Source organism: Akebia trifoliata, chromosome 5 (assembly GCF_017979445.1).
Source record: "Akebia trifoliata isolate Shusen 1 chromosome 5, ASM1797944v1, whole genome shotgun sequence".
Lineage (NCBI taxonomy): Eukaryota > Viridiplantae > Streptophyta > Magnoliopsida > Ranunculales > Lardizabalaceae > Akebia > Akebia trifoliata.
The window spans coordinates 27,288,673-27,314,067 of NC_141379.1; the positions used below are offsets into that span (position 1 = coordinate 27,288,673).

The 25,395-nt window shown below is 32.5% G+C and overlaps 2 protein-coding genes and 1 long non-coding RNA gene across 3 annotated transcripts; 2 read left to right on the plus strand and 1 right to left on the minus strand.

Moving 5' to 3' along the window:
* Window positions 1-1,496: 1,496 nt before the first annotated feature.
* Window positions 1,497-6,126, plus strand: LOC147401883 (uncharacterized). The gene is made up of 2 exons (XR_015178743.1): window positions 1,497-1,848; window positions 5,843-6,126. It is a non-coding gene; the product is annotated as an uncharacterized LOC147401883 (long non-coding RNA).
* On the minus strand, window positions 5,637-7,925 carry LOC147401884 (polygalacturonase-like). Its single transcript, XM_086443358.1, has 4 exons — window positions 7,497-7,925; window positions 6,597-6,886; window positions 6,026-6,254; window positions 5,637-5,940 (listed from the first exon to the last, which is right to left on the minus strand). Exons 1-4 carry the CDS (start codon window positions 7,923-7,925, stop codon window positions 5,722-5,724), a joined length of 1,167 nt encoding a protein of 388 aa, XP_086299484.1. The 3' UTR covers window positions 5,637-5,721.
* A 10,965-nt stretch (window positions 7,926-18,890) lies between these two features.
* LOC147401885 (polygalacturonase-like) lies at window positions 18,891-21,456 on the plus strand. Its single transcript, XM_086443356.1, has 4 exons — window positions 18,891-19,375; window positions 19,460-19,749; window positions 20,758-20,986; window positions 21,085-21,456. Exons 1-4 carry the CDS (start codon window positions 18,932-18,934, stop codon window positions 21,304-21,306), a joined length of 1,185 nt encoding a protein of 394 aa, XP_086299482.1. The 5' UTR covers window positions 18,891-18,931; the 3' UTR covers window positions 21,307-21,456.
* Window positions 21,457-25,395: the final 3,939 nt, after the last annotated feature.

Sequence of the window (25,395 nt, forward strand, 5' to 3'; positions counted from 1 at the left end):
TGTACTTTAAAATGATGATATTTAGTCATAAATCAATATTTATCAGCCAATTGTAAAATTATATCATCATCAAGTTTGATAATAAATATTATCGATATCAATAATTTTAATTTGTCGAGATCAATTATTATTGTCGAACAGGACAACATTAATGTACTGAAGTCATCAATAATTGATCTCAATAACTTTAAGTATTGAACTCAACGATATTTTTATTCCAAATCTTTGAGCTCAACATTGGTTCACTAGCATTCATAACTATATCCATACGTATATCCACCTCTTAAAAACCTCTCTAACAAATGCAAGTAGGAATTTTTTTTTTTCCCCTTTCTAATCTCCCAACTAAGTAATTTTCATGAAACTCTAACATCGTTTTCTTAATATTTTGAGTACATTTTATATTAACATTACATTTAAATGTTTAAAGTTAAAATTATATCATTCTTCATTTGTCATTCACCGTAAAAAAAATCGTTAAAAATTGATAACAATCACCATTAAAAGACCTAAGAGCATCTCCAACTGTTTCTCAAATTGGGATGGCTATTCCAAATTTTGAAATAACCTCGTAAAATTGTGCTCCAATGTTGGTCTCCAATGGTCTCTCAAATATAACATATGCTAAAATTAATGTAATAATTAGCATTGGTTTTAGCATATCTCATAATTTGCTAGTGGTTTTTAAGTAATAAAATGTATCTTTAAAAAAATAAAAAAAATAATTTGTAATTATATTTTTTTTTATCAAATTATCATCCAAAGCATCTCAATATATATATATATATATATATATATATATATATATATCTATATATATATATATATATGAACAGCGTTCCTAAGACTCATATTGGGACTCACATTGCAACACACCGTTTTGTCTTATATGGGCAAAAATATTTGGAATGGGCTGATTTTTTATGAGGATGATCTCTATGGTGAGGAGATCATCCTGGCCAAAAATCAGCTCATTATGAAACTTCTAGACCGTCCAATTTTTGTTGAAAAATTATAGACCGTCCAATTTTTGTAAATCAATTTTGATGGGGTTAGAAGTTTTGGAATGGGATGATTTTTTGTCAGGATGATCCCCTCATCACAGAGATCATCCTCACAAAAAATCAGCTCATTCCAAACATTTTTGCCCATATAAGACAAAACGGTGTGTCGCAATGTGAGTCTCAATATGAGTCTTAGGAACGTGACCCTATATATATATATATATTTAGATCAAACATCGGAGAAATACACGTCAAGTTTGTGAATTTTGCACTTTGTTGCCTTAAAAAATAAATAAATAAAAAAGAATTAAGAGGTAAATTTAGCATTAGCATCGGAGATCCGATGCTGTAAGTATCTGAAGAAGATGACAAAAGGGCATTTTAGGTATTCTGGAAAAAAAATTTATTGGGGGAGATTGGGTTGGACTATCTAGATGTTAAAACAAGAAAAGTCTACTACATATGGAAAACCCAAAAGTCAGAAATACTGAAACAGTGTGTTCATGCCAAACACACAAAAGTGAGTCCTTGAAGTCCGTGTGAACATGAAGTCGTAAACAACAATCAGAGAAATGCGAACTAGAAATTGTTAAAAAAGAAAAAAAAAATTCCCCAAGAGAGCTTTTTTTTATAACCAATTCAATAACTGGTCCCACACACAGTCCAATCGTCCCTTAGCTTCGATTGAAAACTGATATTTCGTGATAAGGTCAATAGGCAATGTTTCATCGTTGATTCGAAGATCTTTTTTCAGGGCCTTTGGGTTCTGTTTCTTCTTCTTCTTCTTCTTCTTCTCCTCCTCCTCCTCCTCCTTAGTTTGAGATGAAAAATATGGCAATTAAAGGTGAGTTTTTATTTTTATTTTTATACCCATGTGTTTGTTCTTATTCCTCTGTTGATTTCTTGGTCTGGGTATCTCTGAATTTTCGTTTATTTTAATTTGTATTTTGTGGAAGTTGAATTTGGTCTTTGGGGTTTAGTGGGTTTGAAATTACTGTTGTTTATTGGTTAGGGTTTGTAATTTTTGGTGAAATTTCATGCTGATTAGTTGAATTTCTTGTGTTTTTAGCTGATCTGTCGATTAATTTCATCTGGGTTTCCTTCAATTTTGTTCTATTTTTATAGGTTAAATTTTCATTCTGTGAAAGTTATTTTTTTTTACCATTAGGTTTAGTATTTTGAAGGGTTTGAATTTCTTGTGTTTTTATCTGATCTGTTGATTAATTTCATCTGGGTATCCTTCAATTTTGTTCTATTTTTATGGGTTAAATTTTGATTCTGTGAATTTTATCTTTTTTGTTACTATTAGGGTTAGGATTTTGAGGGGCGATAGAACAAAAGTCTTCTTCTTCTTCTCCATATATTTTTCTCCTTGTTTCTATGTTGTAATTTAAGCTATGCTACTCCTAGTGATATTCTTTGCTTGAAAACTCTACAAAAGTCTCTACGAGACCCTTTAAACTAGGGGTGCAAGTTAATTCGGTTCAAACCGAGAACCGAACCAAACCGTGTGTTTTGAATTGGTTTGGTTCGGTTTAGATTAATAACGGTTCGATTTTGGGTTTTAAAAATAAAGAACCGATAGATTCGGTTCGGTTCTCGGTTCAGACTTAATAAAAAATCAAACTAAACCGAAAACCGAACTAACCATTATTTTTAAATAAAATATATATATATATATATGGGTCCCGTTCGGCACCCTAAGTTTTACCACACACTTTAACAAACGTGTTTTGTCTTACATGGGTTAGAAGTTTTGGAATGGGCTGATTTTTGGTGAGGATGATCTCTATGGTGAGGAGATCATCCTCACCAAAAATCAGCTCATTCCAAAACTTCTAACCCCATCAAAAATGGTTTACAAAAAATGGACGGTCCACTATTTTTCAACGTGTAAACATGGGGCTAAACATTTCGGAATGGGCTGATTTTTGGGGAGGATGATCTTCTAATCATAGAGATCATCCCCACCAAAAATCAGCCCATTCCAAAACTTCTAACCCATGTAGGACAAAACTTCTAACCCCATCAAAAATGGTTTACAAAAAATGGACGGTCCACTATTTTTCAACGTGTAAACATGGGGCTAAACATTTCGGAATGGGCTGATTTTTGGGGAGGATGATCTTCTAATCATAGAGATCATCCCCACCAAAAATCAGCCCATTCCAAAACTTCTAACCCATGTAGGACAAAAAACGTTTGTTAAAGTGTGTGGTAAAACTTAGGGTGCTGAACATTTCCCTATATATATATATATATACACACACTTTAACAAACGTTTTTTGTCCTACATGGGTTAGAAGTTTTGGAATGGGCTGATTTTTGGTGGGGATGATCTCTATGATTAGAAGATCATCATCCCCAAAAATCAGCACATTCCGAAATGTTTAGCCCCATGTTACACGTTGAAAAATAGTGGACCGTCCATTTTTTGTAAACCATTTTTGATGGGGTTAGAAGTTTTGGAATGGGCTGATTTTTGGTGAGGATGATCTCTATGGTGTAGAGATTATCCTCATCAAAAATCAGCTCATTCCAAAACTTCTAACCCATGTAAGACAAAACACGTTTGTTAAAATGTGTGGTAAAGCTTAGGGTGCTGAACGGGACCCATATATATAAATATATATATATATTTTTTTTCTTTTTTAAAAACCCTAAACTATCCTACCTACACTAGTATTTATCCTATACATCTAATGCACCCAAATTACTCTATTCGCATCCTTCACATTTAGGAACATAATAATTTGGCTGAGTCACATAAAATTATATTAAATCAATAAGAACCGTGATAATCTGACTACCCCACATGGCACACTTAATCGACTCTACTGACGTGACAAGTTTAGGAATCGTAGATATGTATGCCTTGGGGTACAAAACTGCGGTTCCCGAACTTGTCACGTCATCAGAATCGATTGAATGTGCCACGTGGGGTAGTCAGACTCAATTAATAAACATTTAAAAAATAGTTTTCGATATTTTAACAGGATGAATATAAATTATTATTTGTTCTCCACAAAATATTATATATAAATGAGTAACTCGATCAAGTTTCGGACTGGTCTTTATGCATTTTCAAGTAGCAAGTTGGTTCAATTGAGTTTTGGGACTGATTCCACGAGTTTTAAAACTATAATTGGTAGACCACTAAGGTCTTTGTTAATCATTGGAAACAGCCCTACAAAAGACTATTATAGTTCCATGGAGTTTCATCACATGGGCTCTCAAGATGTCTTCCAAGACTTCATATGCTAAAACTGATAATCACATGCTTGGTTCATTAGCTTACCTACCAAATATGGGCTGCCATGTGTCATGTTTAGCTCCCAGACCCCTTTCGAAGGCTAAATTCTTAGTACTTGATCAAAACAAATATATATGTGCCACTACACATAAAAGAATGCCAACAATAATACATTTTTTAGTAATTAAACATCATTTGATTTCAAGATATTAGTTTTGTTATTTGAGTTCCCCTTTGAAAATTGTCGATTAATAATTTTTTTTAATTATCTTAATTTAACAGGAGTTGGTACTCTTCTCCTTCCATCTTCTTTTCTAAGTGATTTGTCTATGTTATATTACAATCTATGTAATATAATATAAAAGTTGGCTTCACTCAAGGTTTATCCTATGTAAAAAGTGGTTCAAAATCAATGTTGTATATATCTCAAGAAATAATTTTAATTTTATTAATTTTTTTTCTTTCCTTTCCTATATTACTCTTTCAATTTTGTTGTCTTTTCTCTTCTACTCCATTTTCAATAGTATCTCTCAAATTTTATTATCTTTCCTCTTATCTCCTTTTTCAATAATATCACTACAATTTTATTATCTTTCCTTTTTTACCTCTTTAACCTCAAAGAGGATGTTATAGTATTGTGTATCTGAACACCTTTATGGAGATCACTTAGTAATTGATCAAACACTTTTTGGGTATTTCACCAAACACCTTATATGCCACACCTTCCAAGACCTTGTTTGATAATGACAATGAGAGACAAATCCAACCAATAGTAGCAAATGCAAAGAAGATAAACAATCACCCAAAGAAAGAGTAAGAACACAATACTCACAATATGAGATTTTACGTGATTCACTCGAAGATTACGTCCACGGAGGTATGAGCGTTGGAATTCAATTTTACCATGAAGAAAATTAGACAAATTGATACAAGAAGTCACCTCTATCACTTAGCTTCATCTTCTTTTAGATCTCAATCTTTCCGAACCTCTCAGCCTCTCCTCTCTACTCTCTTCCCTTTTTCTATACTCTCTTCTCTAGAAAAAACTTAGACTTACAACAAAAGAAAATCAAAAACTTTTTTTAGAAGCACTACAAAGTGGGTCAGTTACATAAATTACAAACACAACTCAAATTACACTGGACTGACCAAAAAACATACATGCTTGGAATGGGCCTAAATGATTTTGAGCCATACTCCATAAATAAATGATTTTAAAAGGTTCTTATTAACTATCAAAGGTTGTGGAACTTGCTTTTAGAATTCCCCTTTAGATATTTGTTAGGCAACAATAAACTTTACAAACAAACTTTACATTAAACAACTTAGGGAATCCATATATCTCCCTTAAACTCATGATCATCACGAGTTTGCCAAAATCTATAGTCACGAAAATTATCTCAGAAAAAATAATTTCATTGGTTATGTGACATGGTATATATAACAAATCAATTTTTTTCTTTTTTACAAACAACTTTCTGGCAAAACAAAACCACTAGCTTTTCCATCGGCATTGAGACAAGAGGATTGTGCTGGGTTATTCTGATAAGTAAGTTTCACATCTTTTAATTCAATCTGATTGCAGGGATTGCTCCTACTACAATCAAACTTCATTGCGATCTCTGTTGTTGATGAGCCTTGAATATTTTGGTATGTTACTTGACTGATTTTTACACCAGACTCCTGGAAGAAAACAAACAATAAATTGGTGAAAAATAGGCTCAACCAAGAGAATATGGGATTAAAGTTAAATTATATCGATCTTTACCTGACGAGGGCAGCCTTCATTGCGAGGACAGTAATGTTGATCGATTATGATGGGATTTTGGACATTTTTCATAATAACATCCTTATAAAGGATTCCTCTTACGAACCCATTGCTCGGTCTAGCCCAAGATTTAATTCTTAATCCATTATCACTTTGGGTGAAAACAACAGTTTTAACGGTCACATTTTGCACTCCTTCCTCTACTAGGTCTTTACCTAGACTCCCAATACTACACACAAAAAATGATCATATTAGCACTTACGTTGCACCCGTAAGAAGAAGACTATGGAATTTCTAAGGAAAAATTCAAGATCACAAAAAATACCGATAAAACCTTTTAAGTAATTATAAAGAAGTCAAGATAGAGTATGGAGTTGGTAGGGTTTGGAAAAAAAAATATAGTTGAAGCCAATGATTAATCTGTTACTCCCTTATTTGACAATTTTTTTTGATGATGGTCATGCATCCTAAACTTGTCTTGTCAAATTGTTCATTACTAAAGTAATTGAAATAAAATACAATTTTGGGTTGCTGGATCCAACACTGATCGATTTCGAGGAAATTGGCTCACCTTATTCCATGTCCTGGTCCACAGTTGACGCGCTCGATCCATAGATTTTTGGTTCCTGGACCTATTGAGATGCAATCATCACCTGTCTTTATATTAGTGTCTGTGATGGTTACACCCGTCGAGAATTGTACATGTATGCCATCGGTGTTTGGACTATTATCGGGTGCCACTATTTTGATCCCTTGCACCATCACGTTCTTGCAACCATTGATGACTATATGAGAAGCCTGGCTGTTGATTGATGTCAACCCTTTAATCGTTATGTCTCTAGCGTTGTTGAACGATAAAGACTGCACACATTCATCCCAATATATTAGTGACCAGAGAGTGAATGTTTCATATCAAATTTATTAAGTTTTTAGAAAACAATCCTAATCTCCGAAAATCACTTAACTTGAAAGATTAATATCTCTGATCCTGGAAGGCATCAGATTATCATTGATTATAAGTTTTTTGTTGGGTTAGGTTTAGTAGAGCTAGAAATAATATCAATTTCAGATTATTTATCTTTTTTTTTTTTTTTTCCAATGTTAGATCAAAGTCTATGATTTTGGAGTTCCTTTGTGTTGGACTCCAAAATCTCTGCCTAGGGGTATGCCCTTGATCCTATCTAAATCATGCTTAATTACTGTATTTAACTACCCCTTTTCTTAACATAACATAAAAAAAAAGACCCATTTTGTAAATAACATTGAACTCAAGGGCATAAAAGTAAATTCCTTAGATAACTGTTCTCGTAAAAACAAATTAAATGTAAAATTAGATAAATTGCCATCTTCATAAAAAAAGTAAGAAAGACTGGTTCAGTAATTAATCTTGGAAAAATACATAACTGTTTTAGTAATTCCGCTTAAATTTACAAAGAGATTTTATAATTTAATAATGAAATAACTCACTTACCCTTGCCCCCGTTGGGCACTTCTTGCCCGAACCCATGCAAGCCCAGAAACCAGTTCCTTGACCATCCAGAGTAACACCATAGACTGTAACACCAGTGACCTTAACGAACAAAAGCCAGTAACCAGAATTACCCAATGCCCAATAATCTGAAGGGGCAATGAGGGTCCCTTCGACCTGAAACGTCGTGGCATTGTTCTTACATGGGCCTCTAAACACTAGTGCTTTATTGATCAAATACCTTCCAAGAGGCACATAGATTATGACTGGTTTTGTTGAAGCACATGCAGATGCCCATGCAGCAAGGAATGCTGGACTTGAATCAGTTTTACCATTGGGTTTTGCACCCAAGTCGACGACATTGTAAGCTGCATTTGTAGATTGTAAAAAGATAAAGAGAAGGGCGAGAAGAAGAGCCACAGATTTCTCCATTAGAGAGAGAGAGAGAGATGTTGATAGTTGGTAGTTGAAACTTGAAAGAAGTTAAAGCCGTCGAGGTTATTTATACTATTTGAGGTTTGATAACATAAGATAAAATTATTAAAATAGCCCATGTCTTACAATTCCTCAAACCCATTTTATTATTATTTTTAAAATTTTAACGTTAAAAGTAGAAGACATGTTGGCTGCTGGTGAATGAATCAGGACAAGTTTATAAAGTTTGAAGCAAGAGCTTGTTGTAGACATTAATCAAGTTTGCCAACATGGTTGGCACTAGGGCTGTCAACGGATCCTGTGTTTGGATCCAAATATGATCAAATTAGTCTAGTTTGATCTACAAAATATAAATAAATCCCATAAATTTAAATAGAATATATCATATATTTTATATGATTTCTCACATTTTATTAATGGGTATAAAGATGTTTGATCTAAAATCAGTCGAATAGGTTTTAAATCAGGTCGTTATCAAAAATCAAAATCCTTAATTCAGATTCATTTCTTTTTTATTTTATTAAGATTATGATTAATAATTAATAGGTGAAAGTGGGTTTTGGAATGATTGTAAGACTGAAATTCATCATGATTATCATCAGGGGCAGAGTTAGTAAGGAGCTGGTGGGGGCAATTGCCCCCACAAAACTTTGAGACACCCTTATAATTTTAACTAATTACATGCCCCATTTGTCCCCATTCCCTCACCTCTCTTCCCATTTGCCCCAACGCCCTCATCTCCCTCCAATTTTTGCCCCCACACCCTTACCTCCCTCCAATCAAGTTCTTCAACTATACAACTAATCATAGTTTGCCCCCACTACAAGAAAATCCTGGCCCCGCCCCTGATTATCATTGATATAAGCCCATGTAGAACTGTAGATCAACGGTCAAGATTAACTATTGCATGGCCATGTTACTTCATGGGTCATACACATGATACATCGAGTGAAGTACGGCGAATACATCGCTGCCTCTTTGACCAAAATGCCTAGTTTGTTGTAAAGTAGTTGGGCCCAACTATAGTACATCCGTATGAATTTCTTTCTGGAAACTTATGTGCCAATGTATTTAGTCCTAAATTCTTGTACATGTTTAATCTCTCTTTAGAAAAACTGTTTATTAAACTAATTTTTTTTCTCGTTTTCACATGACTTTATGGATGGTCTTGGCGGCATGGTTGGACTTTTAGTTATAATGGATAATATTTTAAAAGGTCAACTTATCAACTACCATGTGAAACCTCATTTTTTCCTTGATAAGCAGTTAGGACTGTCAATGGATCGGATATTACCCAAAATTTGATTCGATCCAATCCAATAACTTAGGGTCAATATTCTGTGCTTGTCATTTTATGGATTAGGATCCTATTAAGTATAAATTTCAATAGCATGTGAGATAATATATAAATCATATTATATTCATAGATATAAAATTGAAAATCCAGAAAAAAACATATTTCTTAGGAGAAAAGAGGCTATATGCAGATAAATGGTGATCCATAAGCATGAATTATTTGTGTTCTTTGTGCCCATAAAAAAAAAAGGGGGTGAATCCATGTAAGGAAGATCTGAGCCATTCTAGAAAATGGTCCTAAGTAATTGAATTACGAGGAAAAGTACAATATACGGCTTTTAGTGAATGAGTTCTATCATAGAATAGACTCTGATCAGGTAGAGGAAACTTTCATTGAGGAGATTTTATCGAGATAAAGATTTGCAAAAGTCGATTAATCGCAAAAGTTAGGTCTCAGACTTGTGAAAGATGAGTTCAAAGTCTCCAAAGGTTTGGGCGGGAGAATTGTGCGAGAGTTTTGGTGAGAGAATATCATTAATTATGAGGTGGGAAAATCATTTTGGCCCCATGACATGTAAAGATACCTTATTCAAATCTAACACCACACTAATCTAGGCTATCGAATTTGGCCCCAAATGGCCAACAAACATTGGAAATATTCCCCACAAGGATGATGGTGGGATTTAGAACGCTAGTTAGCGCTTAATTAGTTTATTGTTTGATACAATAGATTCTTAATGCTTTGACTACTATAAGATTTTTTTTTCTGGTAATTAAATACAACAAAAGTCAAATTGAGCATGTGTTTTAATTAAGAATAGATTAATAGGGTTAGTTTTAATAACACTGAAAAGGTAATATCAGTTTTTATTGATTTATTCTCATGAACATGGGATTAGTTAATTTATTGTGTTAGGTATCCATGTGGAAGAGTAGAACAGTTTAGAATTTGGATCATATAATATTTTACATTAACAGATCGTGAATGTGTGGTTATAAATCTACAGAACTGTTCCATTGGAGTGGTTCCTCTCCCACTGATGTAAAAGGCAATCCAGGTAGGATGAGAAATTTGTATTCTATGTCTCCATGCATGCTTTCATTATGACATTTTTTTTTTTTTTGTACACTCCCTTCATAGAAATATGAAAAATCATAAATATTTGTCTTTGTGTATCCTGAAATAATGGATCTATGGTTCTCTGAAGAGAACATACAAAAAAGTACATCAGATTATCACGATATATATATATTTTAGAAGACAACCTAATACAAGAGACAAAAGTCTTATACCCCTAGAACTCATTCAATGTTCCATCAAATAATAAAAAATGACTGCAACCCATGACCAAACGCCCTTGATCTTTCTTACCTTGCCTTCTTCCATCACAGAAGAGAGCCTCCAAAATTGATAAGGGGAAAAAAGAAAATAAATTGAAAATGGATTTTTTGTCCAAGACAATAACCATGAAGAACTCTTTATTATTGAATATGTACTGAATAGTCCCTTAATAAATAATTCAAACCATTTAAGTCTCAATAAAATATTAACCTATCAAAGATCTTTTAAAGATTCTTTAAAGAAAAATACCTGAAAAACCCTTTTAACAACTTCACAAAGTGGTTTGATCTAAAAGTATATTGAGTCAAATAAAAAATTTGACCAATTTATTTGATTATTAATATTTATGTGAAAAAATAAAAATAATTTTTTATTTATTTATTAAAAGCTATTCATAAACTAAATATAATTTTATTTGACTCATTTAAGTCGACTTGCTAATTTTTGAGTTGAATCAATTCGATGAACATCAAATCGAGTTTTAAAATTATATTTTAATAATTAAAAATTATTCATATATTTTAATAAATTTAACATACATAGATCAAATCAATTTGATGGCGATGATGACTATACTCATCTCCATCATCATCTTTGTTGTAGTCATCGTAATCTTATCTATATAAGTTAAATATTATTAGTTTTGGGAAGAGAAAACAATGAATTTTTTTCTTCATTTATATCTTTCTTTTTCCATTATTCTTTAAGAGATGACCATAATCAAGGGGCTTGTCATTAATTTTAAAACATAGGAGTACCTAAAATATTTGCAAATAAACAAGTTTCTTTAAACCTCAAAAATCATGGAAAGGGTAATTATGATTTTTTCACTTCAAAAATCTTTTTTAGACTAATATTTAATGAAAAGGGTACTAAAGGATCCCTATTTTTTTGGAAGGGATATTTTTATACTTATTTTAAAGAAAGGTCTTTGTGGTCATTGCCACTTTTTGTCTTCCCTTTAAAGTGAAAGTCCCATTATTACGCCCTAGTTTTTTTTCCTCAAGCTCACATGAAAGTCCCACTGAATCATATTTAAACCGTATCTTCCTCGCTTCATTAAGTTTCCAAGTCGGGTCCAATTAGTAAAGATAGGGATAGATAACTCATTTCTTGCTTCCTATATAAACTAATCCAACTTTTTTTGGTTGTTGCATATCATGGGCATCCACACTCTTCGGGTGAGACTAATCCCACAATCACATGCACCGCCCTCTTGGAAAGTCTTATGTGCAACTGATTGAGTCGAGGGTCAATCAGACACAAGGAATTTATTGTTTCGTGGGGTTTCGAACACTATCTTTCCTGAGGAGCTTATCAAGGCTCGACTTGCCACTAGGCCAACCTCTTAGGATTATAATAATAACCCAACTATGGATTAGATTTAGAAACATTTAAAAAGAGTCGTGATAATCTAATTACCCCACGTGGCAAACTGAATCGACTACCTGACGTGACAAGTTCGGAAATCATTGATCTATGCTCTTCGATATACACAATTCCCACGGGATACATTTTTTTATGGCGAAATGCAATTGTCTGTATTGAGGAGCACAAATCTATGGTTCCAAGCTTGTTTCGTCAAGGTAGTCGATTGACTTTGCCACGTGGTAGCCAGATTACCACCATTCTTTTAAAAATGAATGCTGATTTTTTAGCTCAACCGGAAACTCAAAAACTCATTGATGTGGCATGGGTAAGGAACCGTAGATTCTATTCCTCGGGATACAAAATTGATCTGCCATCTGCAATTATGTATCCTGAGGGTCCAATTGTGTATCCCGAGTGAAAGAATGTACAGTTCTTCGCACATGACACGTTAGTGATTTTTGACTCCAGCTTTCCAGTTGAGTTAAAAAATCATTAGCCTTGGATCAAGTTTAGAGTTCACTCAACTAGTTTTGAAACTACAATTTAAATGGCCTAATAGGGTAGCAATGGATCAGGTTCGAATCTGATTGGTTAATATTGGATCAGGTCTTTGTCCAAACCCAAATCCTTGATCTAGATCCATGTTAATTGGAGTGAAATTCGGATCTGATCCGATCCAATCCATTGACAGCCCTACTGCTGCCAAATAATTCCCAATTGAAATCGCAGAGAACAATCTCCAAATAATTTACGTAGTGTACATTTTTCATAAACATAATGTTAAAAAAGGGAGAAAATTCCCTTATTACATAAATTCCTAAATAAACAGTCCTAACACAACACAGAGATATCAAAGAGGGCTCTCAGATGACAGCAACATTTAGGAGATCGAGAAAGGAGACCTGTTAATCGTCGATCGAAAGGCTTAGGGGTCGGGAAGAAGCCCAAATCAGGATCTCCCAATAATCAGATTCATTCTCAAAACATGAATCTATTAGGGTTTTTGGTTTCTCTTCATCTGCTACGTCGTCTCAATCCCTTGATCTTCCATCGTTTTTTAACCAGTCGGTCAAGCTTCCAGGGGAGAGATGGGAATCGTTTCGGAAGAAAAAAGTCGTAATGCGTGTTGGATACGTTGGAACTAATTACAGAGGTGATTTTTTTTTTTTTTTTTCGTTTGAAATCTCCAATTTGATTCTTCGATAGATAATTTTAAACCTTAGTTTTTATTTTCAGAAATGTATATCTAGCAAATCTTGGTGACACTAATATTACCTGTTAGCTACTAATTCAACTCTATTGGAGCTATTGTTAGTTGGGAGATTAATAATTACACAAAAAATATGTTAATTAGTATCCATAATATTCTGATTTATGGTCAATGCAAAGTAGTTTGTTGGATTAAGTTATAGAGAATAGATCTCTATCACCCGTGTTCTTGAGATATATGGTATATTTTTTAGGTATCTGGGACTCCTTTTCAAGTTTATGATTAGTCTTACTTTCATGTTGTAGTTCTCAAGTTGTAGGATTTAGTTTTTCAATTATTGCTTTCAAGACTCCGAGGAACATTTTTCACCTTAATTTTGTGTGGATCCCAAATTCTAATGTTTTGATGATATTGTTCCTTAATATTGATTATTTGAATCTTTTCCTCCCGTGATAAACCAATTGTATCCTCTTTTAATCCAATGTATTTATTGCCTTCAATAACTCTCTTTTATGATCGATTCTTCCAAAAGCATCTTTGTTCCATATCTTGATTCTCCTTAAGCCCTTTCAATTTTTTCCTAAATTGGACTCTCACCTCCCCTCAACCTAAATATCTTACCACCATTCTTGAATCTTTTCTATGATTGATCATCCTATCAAAATCATCAAATTCAACGTCATCCTCATGTGCATTGTAAATCTTCGAATCACATGGACCCAAGTTATCGAATACACTCCTCATTTTTCTATCTGTTAGGCGATTTGGAAGGAATGGAATGGTGACTTTTTTTTATGGTAAGGAGTATGATCTTCATGAGTTCATTATTTATATCGTTGGGTTCATGCGTTTTTTGTGCAAAAAATTTGAAGAGTTTAAGGGAGTATGGTAGGTCTTCTTGACCTCATGTTTCTTTTGATGATATAATGCATGTTATGTACATAAGAGAAAATTGAAGCAAAACTCTAGAAATATATAAATTAGGAAATCCTACTATGTATATTCGTTGTATCCCTTTTCCACTTATTTTCAATTTTTTTTCTTCTTCCTATAATAGGCCTACCTATTCCACTACGAGGTTTGCCAAGGTGTTGCATTGTGCATCAAATGGTGTAAATTCATTAATGTGTGTGATGTGGTGTAATTTTTTATGCATTCTGGGTGCATTATATTGGATTGCATATTATGTAGATATTTTGTTTATCAGGAAAATTTCATATGTTCATTTTTAATAGGAGATGTTACCGAAATTTTTATAGAATTATAAATTTTTTATAATTTTTTTAAAAATTATAAACCTTTTAAAATTAAAATAATTATTTTTATAACTTTTTAATATATATAAGGGTATTCTAGTCATTTTAACCTAATACAATAGATTCTAGAAGTTGTATCAAATAATAATTACCAAATTTTGGTAAACAACACAACATTTTTACAAAGCTATAACAAACAAACTTTTCAGTGTTTCAACTTCTGACAACAGATTCAAATAGCAAATTTTGACAGCAGATTCAGGCAGCTGAATCAAACAGGGTCTAAGATATCATTTGAATTTCTAATTTTTTTTTTTTTTTTTCCTTTTCTTTTCTTTTGAAAAACAGAAATAAAAGTTAAAATTTAATGTGCGGGCATTGCACACTTCCCAGGACTAGTCCTTGGACAAGTCCATGGACTAGGCAAAACCCAAGTATTATAAAAAAAAAATTTTAATAAAAAAAGTTAGAATTTATAACAGTATGGTCAGTCTATTATATTTCTTTTCTTCTATGTAAATGATGTACAAAATACTCACACCAAATGTGGACCAGTCGATTTTTTGCACACAATGCTGACAGACTCCTCAATGCTTGCCACGTCAAGCAAACATGGGTAGTTTTGTAACTAACAAAGGTACTTATGTAAATTAGGAATGCCACATTGGTACATGTGATTGCAGGATCCCAGATTTCTTTGAGTAAAAAAATTTGAATCGTGATGGGGTGACACAGGATTTACTATAATTCTCACAATTCTGACATGGACATACATACATAACCATAGATGATTTTTACTCGTATCACGAGAAAATACATTTATGATTATGTGCACATCCCACTTCAGACTTATGAGAATACCTTGTGTCATTTCAGCATTTTCCAAAACAAATTCAATGGGAAAAGTTTTGTGAAAAGTAAATGCAACTTATAAAGAGTAATGTTTTTTTTTTTAATTTATTTAAAAAATAATAAAAAAATGAAGATAGAATAAAGAGGAATGGATATTAAATAATATGAATCTTTATGTAGTTTTCAACCCATATGGCGGCGCTCATTGGACAAATTATATATATCACAAAAAGTCTTCTACTTTGGACCATATATTTTTAAAACTTATCTGAGTTGACTCAAATTTTGGACAAATTATTCGAATTAAATGATTTTGAAAAACACTTTCAGTACTAACTTAGTAAGATTTCAAATCTTATTAAGAGTTGTTGGGTCCACATAAATTACAACATTGGCAATCCAACACCACAACCTTCTAGTTTTTATGGAAAAACCTAGAATAGAAAAACGTAAATCTATTTTGAGCTTCGTCCAAGGTGTTGAAAATGGTGGAATACCTAACTCCAAAATTTAAATTTAAAATTCAACAATGAAAAAAGAAAACTTATTAATTATTTAATAATTTTAGTTAATAGGAATTAAAATGGATAGAATTCAGGTTGAATATGCATATATCCATGTTTAGATCTAAAGTTTCTTAATCTGGATTCAAATACAATTCTGATTAGGATCCTACTAGATAAATCATTTCCGAATCATTTTTATTTCACTTAATCTAGATCCGACCAAATTGCTTGATTCGAATCATTCAACATTTCTTCTATACTTATTTGTTAATTGCTATACTATTCTATCAAACCATTATAATCATTTTATTTTATAAGAGTTTATGTTATATTAAAGCAGTAGAAAATTATATTTTGAAAAATCTAAAAATATAATTTGGATCTTGGAGAATATATGGATAGATCCTTACTCGACAGATCTAACTCGAATCATGAACATCAAATCATATTCAATCCATTTTTTTTTTTTTTTTTTTTTTTTTTGATCTATTGCAAATTCCGAAATCCTTTAAATTTGAAATTCAGATTACTCGAATTTCAAATAAAATCTGAACCATTTTATGCCCAAGTAAGTAAGTTATATGAAATATATTTTTGTTTTTGGAAAAGAAATAAATATTTCTATAATTTTTCAAGTATTTGTCACCATATTGTATTTTTATTTGATTCATTCCAGTTGATTTATTATTAGTTGAATTGTGATAATCCGACTTACCCATGTGGCATACTCAATTGACACCCCTGACATGACAGGCTCGAGAATCGTAGATATGCTTTTTTGGGGATACAGAACTACAATTCCCTATAAAAAGATGCAGTTTTGTATCCTAAGAAGAGTAGATCTACGGTTTTCGAGCCTGTCACAATAGGGATGTGATTGAGTATGCCACGTGCCTAAATTAGATTATCACGACTAGTATTAGTTTTCGTGTTTTAAAACAAACGTACGACGAACCACACGTTCTTGAGATATAGTGTATAAGAAATGGTGCCAATGTCATGTGCGGCCAACATTTTGATGTAAGCAAATAAAATAAAGAGTTTGAGCCTTTGTAGCACGCAAGTTAGGCAAGTTAATCATTTGGGGGATTGGTTTTTAAGTCAAGGATGTATAACATTAAAAACGGGACTGAACCAGAAAGATCAGGTGGATTTAGTAGAGTGATTGTTTTCTCACAAACGAACACCACTTTGACATGTGGCACTGATGACATCAGCAATAATAAAACAATTTTTCTCTCTTGCACATGGTAAAAACTGAAATTTCCTAATAAGGTCATCTTCTCACATTCAAAAATATGATCCAATACAAAAGTGTAGTAGAGGATGAAATTCTATGAATTTCAAAAGAAAAGAAAAATTAAAAAACATTATTTTTCACTGTTGTATTTAAATTTTAAATTTTAGTGCTCGGTTGCCGTCCATTTTTAACACCATTGATCAAGCTCGAAAAAATTTGTTTTTTTACCATAAACTTTTTTCATGAAATCTAAAAGGTTGTGGTGTTGGATGACAAATGTGGATCCCACAATACTTCTTAAGATTTGAAATCTAAAAATAAAGATTTCTCGGCATTGGATGTGTGGGTAGGAGAGAGAAATTTTCTTCTTATTTATTTCTTGAAAAGTAAATCTATTGCAACAAATGTTCTCAGAAGAGTCGTGATAAAAGGATGAAAAATATTTTTTTTTCTTTCTTTGAAATTTCATAAAATTTTATCCCCTACAACCTTGAAGCATTGGATCATGTTTTTGGATGCCAAGAGTTGAGCCCAAGGACCCTTAGTGAGGGTGAAATCCTTACTTAGTGAGGTTATTCGGACTCATTCTTACTAGATAAATCATATCCGAATCATTTTTATTTCACTTAATGCAAATCCGACCAAATTTCTTGATTTGAATCGTACAACATTTTTTCTTCTATACTTGTTTGTTAATTGCTATACTATTCTATCAAACCATTACAATCATTTTATTTTATAAGAGTTTATGTTATATTAAAGCAGTAGAAAAATATATTTTGAAAAATCTAATAATATAATTTGGATCTTTGTGAATATATGGATAGATCCATATCCGACAGATGTAATTCGGATTATGAATATACTGAAATCCTTTAAATTTGGAATTCAGATCACTCGAATTTGGGTTAAAATCCAAACCATTTTATGCCCAAGTAAGAAAGTTATATGAAATATATATATTTTTTTTGGAAAAGAAATAAATATTTCTATAATTTTTAAAGTATTTGTCACCTTAATGTATTTTTATTTGATTCTTTCGAGTTGACTTATTATTAGTTGAATCGGGATAATGTGACTTACCCATGTGGCATACTCAATCGACATCTTTGACGTAACAGTCTCGAGAGTTGTACATCAGCTCGCCTTGGGATACAAAACTCCGATTCCATATAAAAAGATGCAGTTTTGTATCCTAAGAGGAGCAGATCTACGGCTTTCAAGCCTGTCGCGTTAAGGGTGTGATTGAGTATGTCAGGTGCCTATGTTAGATTATCACGACTATTATTAGTTTCCGTGTTTTAAAAAATACGTACCATGAGCCTCACGTTCTTGAGATATAAAATAAAGAGTTGGAGCCTTTGTAGCACGTCATGTGCGCCCAACATTTTAAGAGTTTGAGCCTTTGTAACACGTAAACACGTAAGTTAGGCAAGTTAACACCACCCGTGTTTTAACAATGGGGCTGAACCAGAAGTATGATCAGGTCGGTTTAGTAGAGTGATTGTTTGCTCACATTCAAAAATATGACAAATTTTTCTAAAAATAGAGAGAAATTTTCATCTTATTTATTACTCAAGTCATCAACCCCATACGCCAAAACGGTGTTGGTCTGTGAGCAAACAATCACTCGGTTAAATAGATGAACCAACTGTTTTTTTCATCAACTTATACTGAAACAAATATTCTGGGAAGAGTCGTGATAAAATGACTCGCCAGGTAGCATACTCAATCGACTCACTGTGGGTTTGGCCCTAATATCCCTCCTTCAAAATTTCAAAGTTTCAAACTTCAGAATTTTCGGCTGCAGGTATGGAACGTGCTTGTTTACTTCACGCTTTCACCCTTCCAACTCAAAATCCTCTCTATAAATAACCCTAACCCTCTACCTCTTCTCTTATCCCATAATCATCATCATCTCTCTCTCAAAATGAAGATCTCACTCTTCTTCTTCTTCTTCTTCATCATCTTCTTCTTATTTACATCATCATCGTCAGCTAGTGATGTCGTGTACAATGTGATTGAGTTAGGTGCAAAACCAGATGGCTCTACAGACTCCACCAATGTCTTCCTTCATGCATGGGCAGCTGCATGTGCCTCTCCCACCTCTGCTACCATCTCCATCCCACGTGGAACATATTTGCTAGCCCAAAAAACCATATTTCAAGGCCAATGTAAGAACACCCATATCACCATTCAAATCGATGGCACCCTCGTGGCTCCATCAGATTATCATGCACTCAGCAACACCGAAAATTGGATTCTTTTTGATAGGGTCAACGGGGTGTCCATCGTAGGTGGTACACTGGACGGAAAAGGCACGGCTTTGTGGGCTTGTAAGGCTTCTGGGAAAAGTTGTCCACAAGGAGCCACGGTATGTGAATCCTATATCAATTTATAATCCTTTGCATGAACAACTCTGGATTTTATTGACATATTTGATCATGTGTACATGCAGTCGCTTCAATTTAGCAACTCTAAAGACATAGCAATCAAAGGATTAACTTCGATGAACAGTCAGATATTTCACATCGTCATCATTGATTGTGAGAATGTTAACGTACAAGGGGTGACGATAACGGCATCAGGCAACAGCCCTAACACAGATGGCATACACGTACAATCATCTACAAGTGTCACGATCACAAGGACTGTCATCAAGACTGGTGACGATTGCATATCTATCGGTCCCGGCACCACAAACTTGTGGATGGAGCAAATTTCCTGTGGACCGGGACATGGCATCAGGTTACACAAGATCATTTCTGTTTTAATTTTAGAGAAATTTACCATAATAGAACACCAATTTCGAATAATTCCCAAAACATAGTACTTTTAAACTTATTTCCAAAAAAGGTAATTTACCTTTTTCGAATTTTTTTAACCAAAACAGTAAAAAATAATTGAACAGTAAATTGGTAATTCAATATATTGAAAATCCTCTTTAAAAAAAAATCAAGGTTAATGAGATCCTTTTGACACAATACAAAAATAAATTATGATCTCATGTCAAAAATTATGATCTTGTCATTGAGTATTTATTTATTTATTTATTTTTAAATGTTCTTTGTCAATGTGATCCTTTTAACAGTGCACAAAAGCTAAATCCGAATTCATGTCAAAAGGATCCTATTGGCATTGAGTATTTTTTTCAAAAAAATTACATTTCACATGAGATTAATTTTTTTTTTTTTCTTTTAGTATAGTGTTAAAAGAATCCCCTTAACAAAGAACATTTTTTCTTAAAAATACTCAATGTCAACTGGGAATCCTTTTTACTTAAGATCAGAATTAATTTTTGTGCAGTGTCAAAATGATCCCATTGACATAGAACTTTTTTTAAAAATATTTAATGTCAATAGGATCCCTTTGAGATGAGATCAAAATTTATTTTGTATAGTGTCCAAAGTATCGCATTGACACTGAACTTTAAAAAAAAAAAAGGGGCATTTTCAATATATAAAATTATTAATTTACTGTTCAAAATGTTTTTTTACCGTTTTGGTAAAATAGCACTCTGTTTTGAAAATTATTTGATTTTCGGTGCATGTTTTGGTACATTTACCTTAATTTTATTTATCTCATAAAAACTATTTTTCAAAAAAAAGGGGGGGTTACCAAATAAATTACTATGAAATCAGATATATAATCATTTTCATAAATTTTAGTAAAATATGTTTGATTTAGCAATTCTAGCAAAAATGCATAGTTGTTTAAGTAATTTCCACAATATTAATGTGTGGCCTTTGTTTGCAGCATTGGGAGTCTAGGGAAGGAAGCTACGGAAGCAGGAGTGCAAAATGTGACCGTTAAAACCGTTGCTTTTACCAATACCCAAAACGGATTGAGAATCAAGACTTGGGCAAGAACAAGCAATGGATTCGTTAAAGGAGTCCTTTTCACCGAAGCTACCATGAACAATGTTCAAAACCCCATCATAATAGATCAAAATTATTGCCCTCATAATGAAAATTGTCCTAACCAGGTATACAATATTGAAAGGGTAGTTGTGTAAATTTCATAATGTGTAGCTTTGTTTGTATGACACACATTTGATTCAACATTTGTTTTCTTGTTGTATAGGTTTCAGGGGTTAAAATAAGTGAAGTAAGATACAAAAACATTAAAGGAACATCAGCAACACAAGTGGCAGTAAAATTTGATTGTAGCACAAAGAATCCATGCAATGGGATCGTATTGGAGGACCTCAACCTTACTTATGGAAATCAACTAGCGAAATCCTCATGCACAAGTGCAGATGGATCTGCTTATGGTGTGGTTAAACCATCAAGTTGTTTGTTATAGAAAATTATAGTTCCAGATTTCTTATATCATTTTAGAATAAAAGATATACATTGTAATTCAATTGTAACTTCCTCTATCATCCAATGGTAAGAGGGAAAGAATATATATTAATTACTCCAAGGGAGAAATAAATAATGATAAATTAGAAAATTGGGTGTCATGGTGATTTCTTTTTTTAAAAGAATAAGTTCTTCCAACATCATTAATTTTTATTTCATTTTAATTATTTTTCTACATTCATGACTACATTGATTGTCTGGACACCAACTATTAAAGGAAAATTGCATCAGGTTGGCAGTTGATGGAAAAAATCAGCACTCATTAGAGTCCGATTTTGAAGCTGGCAAGCAGCTTCAAAATTTTGAAGGAACCCTCCTCATTACAAGACATGTTGTGTTGTGAATTTAATTCACAGCCCTACATTTCCACCAAACTTGGAATAGAAATGCCACATGCAATCCAATCGAGAGGGATCCTTAAAAAATTTTACATTTTTTCCCACTCCTCTATCATGAATCTTAATCAAGTATTTATTATTATTGATAAGCTGGGGTTGATAGGAACCCTCCCAGAAACAAATCAAGAAGAATAATTACAGTATAAGTCTTCAATCAAGATTCTCGTTAACTCTTGAGTAATGCAAGAAGCATCCTCAGTTATAACAAATTCTTCTCCAAAGGAACCCAACTTTACTTTTGGAAAATACTAGAATATTTCCCAGACGAGTTGGCGCGAAGCCTGGTCGTATAAAGAATAATTCTTACTGAAGTTCAAAATGAATCTTTAGTTATTCTCATGGATCTCTTTGGCACTATCTAATGGAAAGGAAAGACTAAAAAAATTAATTCTTTTATGAGTATTACATTCGAATTATTCTTTGTTACATTCCTTTTATCTTAATGGAAAAGTCATACCAATCTCTATTGATATGGCCTGCTCATATGGTACCGAGGCTATTAGTTTATGACAGACTTGCCGAGCAGACCAATCTGTTGCATTCTATTACAAAAACTCTCTTACTTTATCAAGTTTGGTACTTTCTTTCTTAAAGACAAACTAACATGACTTAACTTGCAAGATTTGAAATCTTACTAAGTGTCATTGGGCCCGCAACCTTTTTGAGCTTGATCCAAGGTGTTGAAAATGGACGGTCACTGAACTCCCAATTAACTTTCTAATGAAAGTGTTTTTCTTTCAATCCTTTTAAAAATGTAAAACACATATAACACCATTGGTACATGCGTGTATAATTAAAAGATCTAAGGTATTATAGGTATTTAATCATTTAAAATGATATAGATCTCATTCAACATTTGTTGATTAACACTTCATTTGTATTTTTTTTTAATCCATCAAAAATATATTTTTTATAAATCATTACAGATAATCATCAACTTATTTTATCTTTATCCTATTTTTCTTTTTCAAATGAAAAAGTAATTTATTAATAGAGAATCACTTATCCTATGTAATATTAGATCTGATGATTATTGAAGCAATAATAATGGTGTCTATTTAGATAGACACATTGGCTCTATAAAATTGGATTTCATAAGCCATTTAAGATACATTGAAAATAGGATTTCCCTTTTATTTTCAAATTATTTTTATTTTCTTGATTGGTCATACAATCTTAATATTTGGGTTTCTTTTGTTGGCATAAAAAATAAGAGGTAACAAATAGATTGGACTTCATTGCTAAGGGATTATTTCGCCCCTGTATCTAGGGGTACACATTAGATTGGGTAAATCCGAGAACCGAACAAATCCGAAGCCTTTTGGATCGGATTGAGCATGGTTTGATTCGGGTATGGATTGTATATTAAAAAATCTGATTGATTTGATTTGGTTCGGTTCCGGATTAGGGGTATAATAGAACCGAACCAATCCGAAAGCCGATCTAATCCGAAGTATCTATATATATATATATATATATATATATATATATATATATATATATAGGGTTAGCGTTCAATGGCTAACTTTTTGGCAAAACATTTTTCAAAACATGAGTTAGAAGTTTTGGAATGGGCTGATTTTTGGTGAGGATTTACCGTAGAGATCATCCTCACCAAAAATCAGCCCATTCCAAAACTTCTAACCCATGTTTACAAGTTGAAAAATCGTGGACCGTCCATTTTTTGTAAACTATTTTTGATGGGGTTAGAAGTTTTGGAATGGGCTGATTTTTGGTGATGATGATCTCCTCACTGTAGAGATCATTCTCACCAAAAATCAGCCCATTCCAAAACTTCTAACGCATGTTTTGAAAAATGTTTTGCCAAAAAGTTTGCCATTGAACGTGACCCATATATATATATATATATATTATGTAGAGGTAACTCATCAAAGTCTTCAACTTTATCTCTATTTTTTTTTTCTAACAAAAACTCATAAAAAAATATACACAAATCTCTCTCTCAACTCTTAAATGAATCAACCCATTTATGGAAAAAAAATTTCAAAGAGTTTGATTCCTTATTTTTTATGAGAATCTTTATGTCGTATTTGTTAGATGAAATATACTATACAAACCTAGGCTTGGATACGTTAATCTACCATTTATGGATTAGTTTCCTCACTAATCCATCCAAAATACTAATTTTAAAATTGTAATTTTTTTTAATCTCATTGAGCTTCCTCTAATTTTCAACTTTTACAGATTTCAGTCAGAATTTAATCATAAAATCATTTTCATTTAAAAAATATACATTATTTATGATCTGAACCAAAGGGTTCCTCTTTTGAAAGAAAAAATACTAGTTTTTCTATTTTAAAAGTATGAGAACCGAGAACCGAGAACCGATTCGAACCAATCCAAAGTAAGGTTGGTTTGGATTGGTTCGGTTCTATAAGGTAATTGGATTGGTTTGGTTCCAAATTTGTAGAACCAATCATATTTGGTTCGGTTCTAATTTTGCCAAAATCCGAACAAATCCGAATCATGTGCACCCCTACCTGTATCTATTTTTTTTTTTTTTTAATTTTATCTTACTTGAAAAAAAGAAGAAGATTGGACTTCATTGTATCCTAGGAACATGTTTGGTAGAACACATATGTATTCTTATATCAGAATGGGAAAATTTGCATTTTAAAGAAAATGTTGATTCAACATATGTTTTGAGTCATCTCGATATAATTCATAAACAAGACATGACGAAAATTGGGAGATCTCTCATTTTCCTACTCTTCTCCTTTTTTCCTGGTTCTTCTTCCTCTTAATCTTCTTTGCTCTCTTAATCAAAAATCTGGGAAGAAACTCCCATTTCATACGAAATAACTGATATGTCTCATGGAATCATCTTGGTATTGTTCATAAACAGCACGATACAGAAAACCAAATTTGAAAACTATGAAGTCAATAATGCCTAGCTACTTAGGTTTGAGGTTTTCTATATGTTTGCCTAGTATAAGATGCTAAAAAGAATTCTTGACAAATGCTTACATGAAGAAACAAAAATAAGAAATCACAAGGAAACAATGTATCACCTACAGCATAAAAAAGTCATCCTTAAGAATACTAATATCTTCAAAGTAAAAAAGTCAACTTTAGACCATATTTTTAAAACTTTTCAGAGTCTACTCAAAACTTGGATGAGTTCACTTGACTTACTTGGATTTGGAGGTGACTCGGTCTGGAAAAGTAGATGAAACTAACTACACCATTTTCGTGCTTTAAAACTATACTTCAGACAATTCAAACTTATCCGTGGGCCAAACGTTCATGGGAAGTGCCAACAAAAAAATTTACAAATCTACCTCAAGATTTGTGAAATAAGATTGCAAATAATATTATATTGATTTTGATGAAAATGAGATATAGATCTCAATGTTGTCATTTGATTAACAGTCAAGTACAAAAATAAAGGTTAGGTGTGTAGTTTTCTTCTCTTCGGATTTCGCACGTGATCGACTAAAATTCTTGCTTTGATTACGGATTTATTTGTGCTTGATTTTCTTAAAGGCTTCTGTAGATTGTCTTCTCCCTAGGCTTCGCACTTTATCAACTGAGAAGATTTTCTTAACTTTTTAAGAATGGCTTTTGAGCTTGATTTTCAGGTTTATGTAGATTTTCTTATCTTCGGACTT